The 16,267-nt window shown below is 35.8% G+C and overlaps 1 protein-coding gene and 1 long non-coding RNA gene across 3 annotated transcripts; both read left to right on the forward strand.

Annotated features, from left to right (window-relative positions):
* Positions 1-776: 776 nt before the first annotated feature.
* Positions 777-4,134, forward strand: LOC140016717 (uncharacterized). Its single transcript, XR_011822923.1, has 3 exons — positions 777-1,011; positions 2,798-2,877; positions 3,936-4,134. It is a non-coding gene; the product is annotated as an uncharacterized lncRNA (long non-coding RNA).
* Positions 4,135-9,061: 4,927 nt separating this feature from the next.
* On the forward strand, positions 9,062-16,012 carry LOC113716318 (uncharacterized). Of its 2 annotated transcripts, none has more exons than XM_027240601.2 (18): positions 9,062-9,366; positions 9,460-9,514; positions 9,998-10,173; positions 10,275-10,349; positions 10,430-10,561; positions 10,651-11,094; positions 11,874-11,936; positions 12,019-12,102; positions 12,187-12,282; positions 12,372-12,473; positions 12,859-12,939; positions 13,022-13,104; positions 13,176-13,293; positions 14,279-14,370; positions 14,481-14,571; positions 14,647-14,732; positions 15,197-15,534; positions 15,819-16,012. In XM_027240601.2, the coding sequence occupies exons 1-18, from the start codon at positions 9,334-9,336 to the stop codon at positions 15,842-15,844; spliced, it is 2,175 nt and encodes a 724-aa protein (XP_027096402.1). In that variant the 5' UTR covers positions 9,062-9,333; the 3' UTR covers positions 15,845-16,012. The 2 variants fall into 2 exon arrangements, with proteins under 2 accessions (XP_027096402.1, XP_027096403.1); XM_027240602.2 differs by having other exon boundaries at positions 9,182-9,366; positions 11,877-11,936.
* Positions 16,013-16,267: the final 255 nt, after the last annotated feature.

The raw sequence follows: 16,267 nt of genomic DNA on the forward strand, positions 1-16,267 counted from the left end.
GGTGGATGTGATAACTAACACATTTATTTAGCGTTTGACAACCTATTTGATACTCCTATTCCTATATAGCTGACCTGTAACCGCCACCTATACCATAAAAGCGGCTCGAGTACCTATGAATCTGTATATCTTACTATCACTATAAATACCCTCCCTTCTTCCACCCAAAATGTAATTTCTGTGAGGACTCGCAAAATTTACTTATTTAATTTTCTATTTCTAGTTTATTTAATTATTTATTTGGTCATTTACTCCGAATATTATTTTCTAAGCTCTTTAGACCTAATTACATGGGTCTATAACTCAATTATATTTTTAAAGTGACTCGTTTCAAAATTTAATTTTTGGAATCTCGTTAAGTGAGAATAGCGAATGCGCGTTTGGAAGCAATAACCGTTTTGAGAGTACAATGAGTTTGAAAAATTAGAGACTTGTACATTAGTCTTGAAATAGGTACTTTTATGTTTAAATGCTCAAGTGATAATTAATTATACTATCGTTATAAGAATTTCTTGGAGATTTCACTTTATCGCGCTTAAATCGGAAGTATGCGTTTTTACGCGCGTGATCAATTGAGAGACTTAAAACCATTATTTTTAGACCATTAAGAGTAAATAATAATAGTACGAATACAAGTGCATTAGAGGTTTAGTGCACAATTGAAACAAATCCGAGAGAAAACGGAGGTACGAAACGTGCGCGTACGCGTACCATTAAGAGTTGACTTTTGTGCAAAAGGCCATCAACCACCAAGCTTCTCTAGGAAGCCTCTTTTGATCAGTACCATCTCTCTCCTTTCTCCCTCAAGCTAGCCGAACACACTAAGCAAAGAAGAAGGAACAAAGTTCTTCTCATTTCACCTCCATTCATCCAACCATTTCACCTCAAATTTTGTACACAACTTCCATAATACTAGAAGAACAACTCTAGCCAGGTGAGGAGCATCATTTCCACGGTTTCTTGGAGTTTTTTAGTGGCCAAAATTTCTGGTTTCATCTCAAAAACTAGGAGGTAATCATCTAATATTCTAGTCTTGGTTTTAGTGGATGGATCTTTGATATGAAACTTGTAGCTTCATGTGGGTGTTGTTATTTGGGTGGAAAAATGGTTGTGTGGGCTCTATGAACTCCCACCTTGAATATATGGACTGATTGGTGGTGTTTTGATAGTAATAATGTTTATTTAGTGCTTAAACTAGTGGATTAATGTTGGGTTGTTGATAGAAACTCAAGGATGGTGCAATAACCAAAAGTGACCATTTTGCCCCTACTTTGTTCGAGCACTTTGGTGCGAAATTTTGAGATTCTAATGGCTTGTTTATGTTGTTTACATGGTATATTGAGGGTGTAAAAAGTTTCATTAAAAATAACTTGATTTGGTCACCCAAATGTTGGAATTTCATAATCTTAGAAATCTGGAATTGGTTTCTGTCACTGCCCAGGCAGTCATCTTGTTTTGGCTATAACTCATCGCTTCGATGTCGGAATCGAGTGCTGTTTACGGCACTGGAAACTAGACATTCCCAGCTTTCCGTTGGTATAAAATGCTTGTCCTGGTTCCACTTGAGCAAGCCAAACCATTCGTTTGAAATTCGTTGTCCTGTTTCGTTGCTTCCTGGAAGGTAGCACATGAGCTGTAAATTGATGCTCACGAACGAGCTAGTTATGGATAGATTTCGAAAACTATTTCTTCTGAGAAAATGTAGCCTTATGAGTCTATTTTCCAACACTACCAACCATGCTCAATTCCGAGTTGAATTGAGTGATTTATGATCAAAATTCGAATCTGGTCTTGTGAAGGAATACCTGCATTTGGACAGATTTGAAACTAACAATGATTTGGGACTTGTTATCCGAAGTTTCTTAGTGTAAATCACCTATCGAATGTACTTTGGACATATTTTAGACATTACCTATTGGAATGGACCATGTTTGAGATGTTCCTTGACCAAATGTTTGGAAACGGCAAAACGGAAGTTCAAAGGCAGTTTAGCCTTAGAATTTCTTGTGATTTCAACGGTCTTGTTAACCAACTTCCCATACGTATTTTTCCATGAAATTTGACAGAAAAATAGCCCTTATATGGTAGTATAATACTGCCTAATTCGGTGCCATTCCGAGTCCGTTTCAATGTTTAACTAAAGTCCCAAAGTTTGTGATTTGAACCTGGAAATTGTCTAAACGTTTCGATTTTTCAGCAACTAAGCTACTATATCTTGGTGCTCAAAATTCCGATTCTTGTTCTGCTTGTTATGTTTTAAACTTTGTTTGTGACTCTAATTGAGTTCCAAATTTCAGAGACTGGTTCACATTGTGTGAATTTTGCTGAATTTCCAAACTTTGCCGAAAATCAACCTCGAAACTGTCTCGCAAGCCAAAACAGCAACTTTGAGACAAATTTTGAATACTTTCCGTTTGGAATCATGGCAAAGTGTTTTCTAGAAACTTTTAGCACTTTGGAAGTAGTTTCCAACGGTACCAAGTTTTTGAATTTTGGACTCGGAGAGTGGATCTGATTTTTCAAAGTTTGCTTACCGAATCTGAAATTTTCGAACTTAAAGGAAATTGAGGGTTTCAAACTCTCCATTTTCCTCCAATATTGCTAGACCGTTTTACACTTGATTTCAAAGGCGAAAATCAGATTTCTCTTGTGTTTTTGAAACCCACTTCCGAGCCTCGATTATAAATAATTAAGGATCAATTCATGAATTCTCCTTAGAATGAACACTAGTACAACCTTCTCGATAAGTAAGGAATTTTAAGCGATAGTATATAATAGACAACTATTGTTTGTTCAGGTGCTCAAGGAGATCTTCAAGAGAATCTCGAGGGGAACACCTGAACGATTGTATACGCACTTACTCTTTTGTTACAATAGGTGAGTGTTCCATATAAGAGTACATAATTTCAATAAGTCTATGACATGCTTATTCCATGATCATTAATTGTTAAATGCTATATGTCAAGTATTTACCACACTCATACATATTTAAGTAAGATATACTTGAATTACTCGACATGAAATACTTGAAGTGCATATATTTCAATTATGCCAATGATATGCTATATTTAAATAAAGAGCATGTTTAAATGATTAATTATGCTATGGCTACATAAGTCGGTTGGAGTGAACCTCCTCGACTCTTAAGTGGTAAAATGAGAAACGGCCAATGGCGGCCTATTAAAATGACTCATGTCTACCAATTAACCGTGATTACTACCGTTAACCGTCAACCGTTTACCGTTTACCGTAATTACTTACCGTTTTCCTATCTATTTGATTACCTGGTACTTGATTATCTGATTACCGTAAATTACATGTTCACATGAAATTATCAAATATTACTTACGTGTTTATGTGTTAATTATTGCTAGTAATTGCTCATATAAAATTGTCCACCATTTTAAAGCGAGTGTGTACTTTATCTCACTCGACCTACCAAAAGAATAAATGTTTACCGTTCGTCAAATTATTTGATTACTTGTGCATGTTGTAAACTCTAAGTTGAACTTGGACCCTGCCCTTGATTACTGACCTACTCGAGTCAGGACTGGACTCGGTCGGGTAGGTTGGAACCCTGAGCCACCGTTTCGGTATACTCGAGTATTACTACTGGAGGGATAAGGCGATGGCCAGACAGTATCGTAGGGACCGGAAGTTATAAGGTGCAATTGACCGAAATAGTTCAAATGGAATACTGTATTCTTCAATGTGTGTTTATTTTACATAATGATAACCGTTTCATACAAATGTGCTATACTGTGATATGCTCAAATTACTCGTAAAATGATAATTGTCTCACGTTCATATGTCAATATGCAAACTTGAACCATACATGCGGTATGCTCAATTACTTGATTTATTATAACTGCTAGAGTGTCTTGGAACCTCACTGAGCTATGTAGCTCATTCCACGATTTTGTTTTTCTTAACAGGATTCGAGACCAAGGGTGCTCGTGATTAGTACTAGATTGCTTTCTTTTGAAGATTTTAAGTTGTATTACAGAAGATGGTTGTAGTAAATATTCTTTTGGGATTGTATTACGCTTGAGAGCTGATTAAATTGTAAGTGCGAAATATTTTGGAGTACTTTAATTATGTATTGAAGTTATTCGAAGTATTTCTAGTCTTGAATTATGGATTGTACCGAGTCCTGGTGAAAGTTGGGCAGGCGTTCCCTGAATACCCTTTGGTTCGCCTTAGGGAGAAGTGGGGGCGTCACAACTTCTCTCTAATATCAAGCCTCTCATCTTTATTTTATCAAAATGAGATTTAAACTAACTTAGGCATCAGAGTCTAATTGAGGGGAAAATCTCGACTCGTGCCTTTCTTTTCACTTCCAACTGTATGGAGTCTCGAAATCTGTGATGTGCCGAACTTTTTCTCATTTTGTACAAGAGAATGCTCACAAGTGGTTCTGAAAATTGAAACCAGAGAGCATTTCTTCATTGGATGAGCTCATGAATAAATTTGCTCGCCGGTTTGTTTCCTCCTAACCCATAACTAGGACTTCAACCTACTTGATGAATGTCAAACAACAACCCAATGAGTCATTAAGGTCATACCTAGCCTATTTTGCAAAGGAAAGCATACAGATTTTTTACCTTAAGGAACAAGTCACCACGGCCGTCATTATCCATGGGCTTAGACCACAGCATTCAGTATGGAGTTTTACCAAAACTATCCATCAACATTGGATGATATTTGGGAAAGAACCAATAGGTTCATCTAGGGTGACTTCAATCAATCAAAACGAGAAGTTGCATAGACCTCCGCAATCGAAAATAGAAGGCAAATCTGGGCAAGAACGTACCAAACACTTTGGAGGGATTATGGTGTGACTCCCAGAGTGTCTTTGATCGTATTAGCAAAGATAAGCTTCCTATTTCAGAAAAGGATCTTACCCCTTTAAATGCTACTTGATCTCATATTTTAACTGTCATGGAGTAATAAAATTTGGACTGACCCGCTCTTAAGATGATCGAAAAGAATAGGAGAAATGAAAACTTGTATTGTGCATATCACCAAGATATTGGTCACAAGACCAATAATTGTAACAATCTCAAGAGAGAGATCAAAAATCTGATCAAATAAGAATACTTCGGGTAATTTGTTAAGCAACATTGGCATTGGGATTCCCCTGGAGATAGTCGTGATGACCAAAAAAAAGATCAGTGGGTTGAATGAAATAATCAGAGACATACTAATCAGTCTCCTTGAAACCATAGGGAATCTGATAGATTGCCCCGAAACCAATCCCCAATCCTGATTGCCACCTAGTTGGGGTGATCAATATGATATGTGGCAAACTGGCTGGAGGAGACAGTTAAAAGTTGCATAAAAGAACTTACCGATAGTTTGCCATAGACTCAATAAAACCTAGTGCACATCCCATGAAAGGTAGTTTCTTATGGGCCAAATGATTTAGTCCCTTTAACTTTTCATAACCACGAGACATTGGTTATCGAGATTCTGGCATATAATTACCTCGTAAAGAAGGTGAACATTGATCTAGGAAGTTTTGTTAACATATTATACTATAATTCTTTCATACAAATGGAATTGAAGGATCATGAGCTAACCCCTGCCCAAACACCGCTCATCAAATTTGGAGGGCAAATGTTGTACCTCAGGAGATGATCACACTCATGGTAACTATTGGCAAGGTTCCTTTAAAGCGAACTATTCTAATTAATTTTGCAATGGTCAAGACTAATGTGTTACTCAAACGCCTCACCCTCAACACTTTGAGGGTCATTTGTTCTATTTACCACCTTAGTTTTAAATTTTTAACTGGCCACAGGATGACCAAATTTCACAGTGACTTGAGGTTGCTAGAGAATGATATCTAGCTGTTGTGTAAGATACTTGTTCTACAGATGTATCTAGCCCCTCCACCTCAAGAATTGGGAGCCCCTCCTTATTGACCATGGAGTTTTTTGGACCCAAAGAGATAGGAAAATCCACAAGCTAAGCTCAAGTTTGAATTTGAATTCGAATATTTATACAAATAAACAAATTGAATTCGAACAATATTTATAATTGTTAATGTTCGAGCCAAACTTGAACTCTATTCATATATTATATGAACAGAGTTTGAACACTAAATATTCAGTTCGATTTGACTTGTTAAAAGCTCTAAAACTAGTATACACTTAAACTATAGTCCAATTTATTTTTTAAATTTTTCTAAAGAAAAGTGGTTAGAAAAAGGGAAAATGGTTAATTTGCTCCATTATCTTTAAAAGTCTTAATCAATTTGAATGGTAAGCCAATGAGGTGCATTAACTTATAAGAACTTAAACAATATGTGAAAATTAAGAAGAACTAAACAAATTGACAGACTCTTTAATGGCTTTCATGGCATCAATTTGGACAAAAATATTAAACAAATTCCTAAAATTCATCCAAAATTCTTTACAATGGAAAAATAATTTTTTGTATCCTAAATAGACCCCAAATAAAATCTTTAAAAGTAAATTTAACCAAGATTTCTTTTTCTAGTAAACATTTAAAGAGAAAAAAAAATGTAATAACCTCTAATCGTTCTCAATTTTTGCAATAGTATTCTAGACAAATCCAACTCGAATGAATGTCAATATACATTTTTGACATACAATTAGTCAAAATATATTGCATAAAATCATGAAATTTATTAACAAATCACTATTGCATGATTATAAAATAAAATTGCATAAAATAACTATCATGGTTCCCATGCCACAGGTCCATGTTACAACTAAAAAGTTAAAACGATTTAGAATAATTTATAAGAACTCCTAAAATTCACCAATATCACCTTTTTTTTTGTTGCAAACCGCTTACATGAGGGAGGGTACCCTAATTTCTATTAAAAATAGAATAAACGATTAGGAGAGCGACAAAAATCCGACCTCCAATACAAAGTCATAATTGTAAAATATAAACAAGGAGTACTACTCCTTTACAACATAAGGTCTAAGTGTAGGAAAACTATGGTTATCTAATCTTATAAACACTTGAATCCTTTTTGGAAGACTTGTGGGAAGGGAATCCTATGGGTTAAGTTGGTTTTGTGAAAACCACTAGAAGTTATTACAAACAAAGTTATGATTTCTTTTGACAATCAAACAAAAAGAAAAAATAGAAGTTATTGGAAGTGGAAGTTGTTGGAGTCATCAAATTTTAAGTAGTCACCTTTAGTAATCTTGGCTTTATGAGATTAAAATTGGAAAACAAAAAGATGACATAAAATTTTAGCACCAAACCCCTTCCTCATACTTTATATATAGAAAGAAAGACAAACTAATGCTTTAGATGTACCCTAAGTGTATGATTATTCCAAAAATGTATAACTAATTAATTAGTATATCTTTCACAATAAGATATTATATATAAAATCATGTTAGAACATGTATACTCTTATTTCAAAAATCTATAAGTACTTCTTCTTCTTTTTTCCCTTGTCGAGGAAGTTATTGCATTTAAAATCATGATAGAGATTAGAGAAAAAGAGGAGATGTGAGTCATTGTATCTAAACTCATGATAGAGAAAAACAATGGGATTTAAATAGTTTGAGAAATAAAAATTAACGGTAAAGGATATTTTTTATATAACATTAAGTGACATGAATAATTTAGACCAAAAGATAGATGACTCTATAGGGTAAGTATATTATCAATAAATATGGCTTACATAGGGGAAAGTAAAGCTGCAAACGAGTTGAGTCGAGTCGAATTTTGGCCTAATCGAGCCGAGCCTTGATTTAGTTTTATTGAACTCGAACTCGAGTTCGAGCTCGACGAGCTAACAATTTAAAACTCGAGCTCGAATTCGAAAAAAATTAAAAAATAATTTATTTTATTTTTTAAAAAATAAATAAAATAATTTTTTTCTTAATAAATAATAAAATATTAAGAATATATATATTAAAATATTAACGAACTTAATATTTTGAACTCAAGTTCGATCGAGCTTAACTCGCGAGCGGCTCAATTCGTTTGCAGTCCTAGGGTAAAGTAATGAGGTAAGAGACTAAATTGATAAGCAATGATTGATGAGATTATAGTGGGGAAGACCTTAAAGATTAGGCATAATTTCAGAAACCTTAGGCATAATTTCAGAAACCTCAAGGGAAGTTTCTGACTATTTCACTGGCTTTCCTTCAAATTTTAAAAATTACACTAACCTCATTTGAGATTTATTATCTTGTAATATCTAGGTCAAACCAACAATTGAAAAGTGATATTATGAGAGAGAAAATGATATGCTTCCATTGCCCCTCATGTACTAAATTATTTAATTAATCTAATACTCATTCGAATATTAAAGAAAACATTAGAATTTACTGTTTATCACTAGGGATTAAATTACATATGATATCAAAAATAGTATATCATTCTAAATATTTTATTTAATGTAAGATCTAAATTGCTTTTTTCAGTTACAAACTCATTGTCAAATATGATCAACAACAAATAATAAAAAAAATCTGTAACAAAAATATTACAAAGAGTGAACTTCATTACCATAAAATCTCATCAACTAATCTTATTATGTTGACAAGAATATTTATGATATTAAAGTTTGTTCTTTGTAATATTTTGGTTGCAAATTTTCTAATTATTTATTATTGATCATATTTGGCCGTGAGTATGTAATTGAAAAAGTAATTTAGATTTTATATTAAGTAAACAATATAAAATGATATATTATTTTTTGGTACTATATATGATTTGATATCTAATGATAAACAGTAAATTTTAGAGCTTTTCTTTATTACGTAGGTTGGTATTAAATTAATTAAATAATATATTAAATAAAGGGTAATGATAGAGTCATATTATCTTTTCTTTCCTAATATTACTTATTAATTATTGATTGGGCCTAAACGTTACAAGATAATTAACTTTAGGGGAGGTTAGTGCAATTTTTGAAACATAGAGGGAGGCTAGGGAAATAGTTAAAAACGTTAGAGGAGGTTTCTGAAATTATCCCTAAAGATAAAGGATCAAAGTGATAGTTTGCTTAAAGGAAAAAATAAATAGTCATCTGAAGATGAAGCCGTAAACCCTAAAGCCCATAGCGGCACAATTTGTTAAAGAGGCCACCAGACGCCACGAGTTCCTATTGCTCGTGTTTGCAACTCCCGTAACATTTATATAAATAAACAGAACTCTACCCTCTCACCCAAAATATCGTCCTGAGCCGCTGCTCTCTCTCTTCTTTCTCCTAAAACCCTAGCCGTAGGGTTTTTGAGCTTCTTCATCTAATACCGTAAAAAGTTCCTCTCTCTCTCTCTCTCTCTCTCGTTTTTTTTTCCAAGTTCGCTTCTTCTTTTTTGTTATTGTAAAATGGGTAAATCCTCCAAGAAATCGACTCCAAAAGTAAGCTTCTTTTTTGGTGTAAATGCTTATTCATGCGTCCTGGTTGCTCTGATCTCGATCTAAGTATATGTTTTGTGGTTTTTAATTTTGTAGGTTGATGCTGCTCCTGCTGCTGGCGCAACAACCCCGGGGAAACAATTGAAGAAAGGTTCTAATTTTTAATTTTTTTGCTATTTTTCAACAGGCCCAGTGAAACAATTGAACGAAGGTTCAATATTTTTTTGCTTTTGTTTAATTTTAAGATGGGTTATTTGTCAATTGATGTTTTAGTATGTAATCGTGTGTGTGCGCTCTTTTTTGTTGGTTTCAATGTTTATCATTTTGATGGTGCTTCTTTATTTATGTTTCAGTGTTTAATTTTGTTGTGTGTGTGTCTGTGGTGTGCTCATGGACTGCCGATTCCCACGAAACACGTTTTAATTCGTTTCACAATTTTTAGTCTTTCAGCTTCGTGGGTAGTTGGTGTGTTTGTTTTTCGGTGCTTTCAGTGTTTAATGTTATTTGAATTTTTTGGATGTTCACTGCTAAGTTCGTAAACTGCCATTATGTGGATTGGTCTTTCCTTCCTCTTCCCGGGACAAAAAAGGGATTTCCTGTGTATTTGGCTTAAAATGCTTATGTTATTATATAGGTAAGAGAGAGGCTGAGGAGTCGATTGAAAAGGAAGTTGTCGTGAAGAAACAGAAGAAAGGAGCTGGGATACAGGAGGCTATAGAAAAGAAGAAGATTGAGGTCAAGACTGAGAAGAAGAAGGTGGTTTCTTCTGATGATGAATCTACTTCATCTGAAGAGGAAGATCTCAAAAAGGTTCTAACTCCCTCATCCATAGGATTTAAAAAGTTTTTTTCTTGACATTAGAGAATTTGAAAGCCATATCCTTTGTGTTGTGACCTGAAATTGATGTGCAGGTGGCTACTAAACGTGGAATTCCCGCCAAAGTGGATGTAAAAGATTCAAGTAGTGAAGACGAATCTTCTGATGAAGTGAGTGTTGCTTCCTATTACTTTCTTAGTGGAAGGTACTTTGCTTCTCTCTTATCATCTCATTGTATGGTTGCTTCCAGGAGCGTCCCGCTAAAGCAGCTGCAACTGAGAAGGAACCACCTTTGTCTGCCACCAAGAATGGCACAGCAAAGAAAGGAAAGCAGTCCATTGATTCAGACTCATCAGATGATAGCGATTCTGATGAAGATGAGGTAATTATCTTACTCATGTTTGTGCTATAACCAGTTCTAGAGACTAATCCTTATGTGCTCTTATTGTGGTATGTGGGTTGTTTAAGCAGGTTCCTAAAACCAAGGCTTTAGGTGCAGCTAAAAATGCCCCTGCAGCACCTAACAAGAAGAAACAGCAGTCCTCCAGTGAATCAGAGTCTGACGATGAAAGTAGTGATTCAGATGAGGATACTGGTCCTACTAAAAAGTTACCTGCCAAGAATGGACCAGTTAAAGCTGCCAACAAGAAAGATGATTCTGATTCGGAGGATGACAGTAGCACTTCAGAGGATGAGAAACCATCTGCTGGGGCAGTTAAGACACCTGCCACAGTTGTAAAGAAACAGGTTTTGGAGGATAGCAGCAGCTCTGATGATGATGTTCCTGCAACTAAGAAACCAGCAGCCATTAAGGCCCAGCCTGCGGGTGCTTCCAAAAAGAAAGTTGAGTCTCCTGATGAATCTGATTCAGATGATGAAACAAGTGATTCAGATTCGGACTCAGACGTCAAGCTGGTGAGATTTTCAATTCAGCAATGTTGGGGCTGTGTGCAATTGTGTAGCTGTCTTTCATTCCTTGCATAATTTGGTACAAAGACATCAATGGTGTCTAGGTATTGTAGAAAAATGAGTGAACAGAGAATTGAGGGCATGTTTGGATTTTTTTTTCCACTAATTTAATTGGTCTTTCCGCCCCATTAGCTAGAAACTGTATTCTTTTGCTTAAGCTTAGACTGAAAAAGCTTTTTTATGATGGTTCTGAAGAGTAACTCTCAATGCGCATCTTGAAACATCTTTGCTTATATGAACCCTATAACATGTGAACACAATTTTAGTTGATATCTTCAAAAATTTTTTTGGGAGCTTGTATATAAATTGCAGAACAGGTCTTGTAGGATGCCTCCTAATTTGCCCAACGCTGCCAAAAATATTCCCCTTGCTGTTAAAAGTAATTAACCATTGAGCAGATCAGATTCTGTATTGTTTGTCAGATACTGTTTTATGAGTTTTTGTCTGTTTTGTTTGATAACTGTACGTTTAGATTTTGTCTGTCCTTGTACAGTTTTTTCTCTTGAAATTGATATTTCTATGTGAGAACATGATGAGCTTAAGTTTCAACTTATTGTGAAGCTTAGGTATGGCTGTGAACAAGTCTGTCGTTCAGTTTTTGAATAATTGGTGGTGTTTGTTGGAAATGTGGACTACATATATTTCTTTAGAGAGGTATTATGGTTCTTTCTACATCTTGTTTTCTAATTCCTGATATTTCCTTGTTTTGCTACTTTATCAAATAGCAGCCAGCACCACATAAAGCTGTTTCTCCCAAGAGGCCATCCCCTGCTGCTGAAAACAAGCAGGTAATAGCTTCACATGCTTAAAGAGGACATACTTTTTTGACTGGTATGAGATGCATTTTTGACTTTAGCTTTGCAAGTGCAGGTGAATAAAGACAGCAGTGAGGAAGACACATCTGATGAGGAAAGTGAAGATGAGGAGCCTCAGAAAAAGAAGAGTAAAGTTGTGGTATGTAATTTTCAAGTATGCATTTTTGTTGCCTTTTATCATATCAGTTGGCTTTTGTAATTATTTCTTTGTGGGGTTCTCTAGCCCACTGGTGTTCTGAAATCCAGTGCTAAAGACGGGAAAACAGAAAGTAGTAGTGAAGAGGAAAGTTCTGATGAGGAACCGCCAAAGGCAAACAAGGTAGTGAGATATATTATTAATGGCATTTGACTTTTGTGGGACCTTAACATGTCACTTAGATGTTCAATGCTTGAATTTAACTTTGGCAGCCTGTGCAACCAAAGATAAGCAGCTCAGATGAATCATCTTCCGAAGATGAAGAAGAAACTTCTGAGGATGAGGAAGAGCCGACCAAAACCCCACAAAAGAAGGTAACATGTTACAATTTAAATATTTTTGTTTGTGGTTCTTAAAATGCTATTTATTATGGTTTGATTTGCCTTTTAGTTGGTGAGTGAATGAATTGATTCTTTGAGGTAACATTTTTTCTTGATTGCAAGTAGATAGTCCGAGTTAATTGAGATATACCTTAAAAATTCCACGTGTGCCACTTGACTAGCAGAGTATTATTAAGTGATATTGAAGCTAGCATTACTGTTTTGTAAAACCAGTTGCAAGGTGCTGGTATTTTGGTGTTACCCAACAAATACCCTCAAGTTACTTGTTCCTAATATCAATTATGTATTATTGGCTTTTCATCCAGGAGCACCACATTATGAGCTACATATTTATTTTTCATATTTTTATCATTGACAGGATATTGATGTTAAAATGGTTGATGCCTTGCCTAAAAAGGAGAATTCTGTGAAGGGTGGTTTGTCATCAGAAAGGAAGGAAGTACGTTTTAGTCATTTCCACTGTACTTGTTGTATGCATTACTTGCAGTTTAAGTTCTCAAATAAGAAGTATCAAAATGTAGCCCAAGACTCCTGGCACTCAGTCCGAGACATGCAGCACAGTGTTCGTTGGGAATCTATCATACTCGGTTGAGCAGGCTGATGTGTATGTATACGATGCTTTCCATTTCTTGTATGAATTTGATTTGAAAGGCATCTTACACTGGTCAGATGCAGGGAGAACTTCTTCAAAGACTGTGGAGAGATTGTCGAGATTCGTTTTAGCATGCATCCAGATGGTTCATTTAAGGGCTTTGGCCATATTGAGTTTGCTACTGCTGAAGCAGCCCAAAAGGTGGAATGTTTTGACCAATTTATCCTTTTTATTTGAGGCTTTTGAAACTTTTAAAATGATAGTTTGAGGCTTGAAATAGTTTATATTTATTAGTTTCTTGCTTTTGCTTATTGTACTCGTCATCATCTTGCATTTATTAGGATTTTACAGATCAATTTATTTGTTGTCGTTATCACTAGATTTTGTGTTTGCTGGTATCTTAGTAAATTTATGGCAGATCCTTTAGCTTATCCCTTACTCCTTCAAAGCATGTTTTTAGGTATAATGTACTGAAATATAATGGATGCTGCATTAGACAACACTCGTTCTTTTTGGGTTTGCCTACAAGCATCTGTCTCGTGTAAAGTTATGTAGGATGATCTGTTTAGCTGCTAATGCTCCTGAATCTCACTCAACATTTGTTTCATGAGACCTACTCTTCTACTCATACTTTTGCAAGCGAGCATGCTGGTACTAGGTTTTGCCTAATTTGCTGTTAATCAGTTAGCAGTTTCCTCTAGCACTTGGGATGAGAGGAATAGGGAATGCTTAGAATCTTCCAACCGGTGGTACTGATTTGTTCATGTCTGAGTAATTCATGTTGTTTGTACAGTGAAATTCTCTCGATTCTTTGTCGAATCTCATTGGACTGAGAGATGGAGTTAAGACACTAAATGATTCTTCCCAATGATAACTCTACCTTTCTGAATGGTTACTTTTCTTTGAATGAAAAGTTGTACCGTGATATGGTGGATCAAATTGTTTTGTTGGCCCACGTGATGCCTTCTACTTGTTCTTAATAATATATTCAAAATTCAGATGGTTACTGATTGCTCATTTCTCAATATATATCAGCTTGTATATTGGCAATAAGCATTGTAAACAAATGCATGGAACTTAAAATAAAACATGAGATCTGATCTATATGGTATATGTATATTCTGTCTTGTGTGATATTCTGCTGTTTTAGATAATCATTATGCGTTTGTGTTGAATCAATAAACAGGCCGTTAACGAGTTGAATGGTCAAGACTTGTTGGGCCGTACATTGAAGGTTGACATTGCTAGGGAACGGGGATCCAATACACCACAGAGCGGGTATCACTTTAATTTCTGTTCCCTGATATTCTTTGGAAGTTGACTTTTAGGTTTCAGTTGATAGGACTACTAATCTCTGTGGATTAATTTTTTCTTCCTTAAATTATTAGCAAAGACAGAAGTTCATTCCAGAAGGGGTTTGGATCTCAAGGGCCAACAATATTCGTCCGCGGATTTGAGAGTAATGTGGATGAAAATGAAGTGAGTTTATGAACTTTTTTATTTGTTAACCTTGTCTTTTCTTTATGCGCTGATTCTAATTATTATGGGTTTCAGATCAAGGGGGCATTGAGGGAGCATTTTGAGTCATGTGGAGAGATAACAAGAATATCTCTTCCAAGGGGTGACAATGGACTGAAAGGGTTGGTCTTTCTTCACTTTCTGTGTGGAGCCTTGTTTTGTGGAGTCTAGCTCATTATTATTTCAGTTTTAACTAGCATACGTGCACATAATGTGGTGCATTTTTTCTGCTTTGCAATTAAATTTTATGCTGCTGGGTGGTTGTGGTATATCAGGGTTGATTTTGCTGCTGCTCCTTATGCTTTTGCTTGAAGATAGGCTGCTATTTAGTTTGTCCGTAATTAGTTGGAATTTGCTAGGAGTAGTGACTGTTGTTTGATTTCGGAATGCGATATGTGCCATGAAACTGTGTGAGATGTCGTGCAAGTCTTCTTGCTTTTATCATTTATTGGGTTCGAGTGGGTTTACTGGTATGTAGCATGTAGCTCCCTTTTGTAGCTGAGAACTCTCAGCAATCCTGTGGCATATTTGACTCCTCTGGCAACCCCAAAAAAAATGCCTGATTGACTAGCTTTTCCTTGTACAGGTTTGCTTATATCGGGTTTTCAGACAATGATGCTATTAACAAAGCTCTGGAATACGATAACTCTGAATTTAAAGAGTCTACTCTAACAGTGGAAGAGGCGAGACCAAGAGGCGATGGCCATGATAGTGCTGGTGGTGGGAGAAGTGGTGGCAGGGATGGAGGAGGTAGATTTGGTGGCAGGCGAGGTGGCGGCCGTTTTGGCAACAGTGGCGGCCGTTTTGGCAACACTGGTGGCCGTTTTGGCAACGGTGGTGGCCGCTTTGGTGGTGGTGGCCGTGGAGGTGGTGGCAGAGGTCGTGGAACTCCTAACAAAACTAGTATGGCTACAGTTGGTACTGGTATGTTGTCAATGAGATTTATAACGTCCATTGCAATGCCTTGTATTTAATTGGACTAAAAAAAGCGGAGCACTTGTATGCTTGGCTAATAGGTTGTACAGTGTTGTCAATGATGTTTCATTTTTGGGGACTATTGCATTTCATTGATATGCTGTTGCTTTTATGCTATTTCCTTTTCTGGTGGTAGTGTTTTTGCGTGTTATTAGCAATAATTATTGCCCTTCAGGTTTTGGACTGTCACAACTAATGAATCCAATTTTTCTGCATTCTTTTTTATGACACAGGAAAGAAGACAACGTTTGATGATTAGCAAGAAGTGGATTTGAAGCAGGCGATGGATATTTATTAATTTTTACATTATATGCATTTGAGTTGTAATGTGGAATTCTGGCTCATACAGCCAACAAATGTTCAACTTGCTATTTTGTTTCGTTAGAGATTCATATATATAATGACTATCGGATGGATATTGGTTTGATTCTCAAAACTGCATATTAGGGGCACACGCCTGTTTAGAGGGTTTTGGAGTGGAATAATTTCCGCACCTTTGATGTATGCTTTGTGTTGTTGCTCTCCAATGCAATGTGGCCTTCGGCTCTCCTTTTAACCTGAAAAACGGTTATCGGATTTAACGAGCTGGAATCAAACTTAAAAAATTTGGATGGCTTCCCAATTCCGATCGGTTCTGATGAATAGCCATCTTACCCTTTCTGAATCCCAGCGTTCCAAAAAA

The sequence above is a fragment of the Coffea arabica genome, chromosome 11c, assembly GCF_036785885.1.
Source record: "Coffea arabica cultivar ET-39 chromosome 11c, Coffea Arabica ET-39 HiFi, whole genome shotgun sequence".
Lineage (NCBI taxonomy): Eukaryota > Viridiplantae > Streptophyta > Magnoliopsida > Gentianales > Rubiaceae > Coffea > Coffea arabica.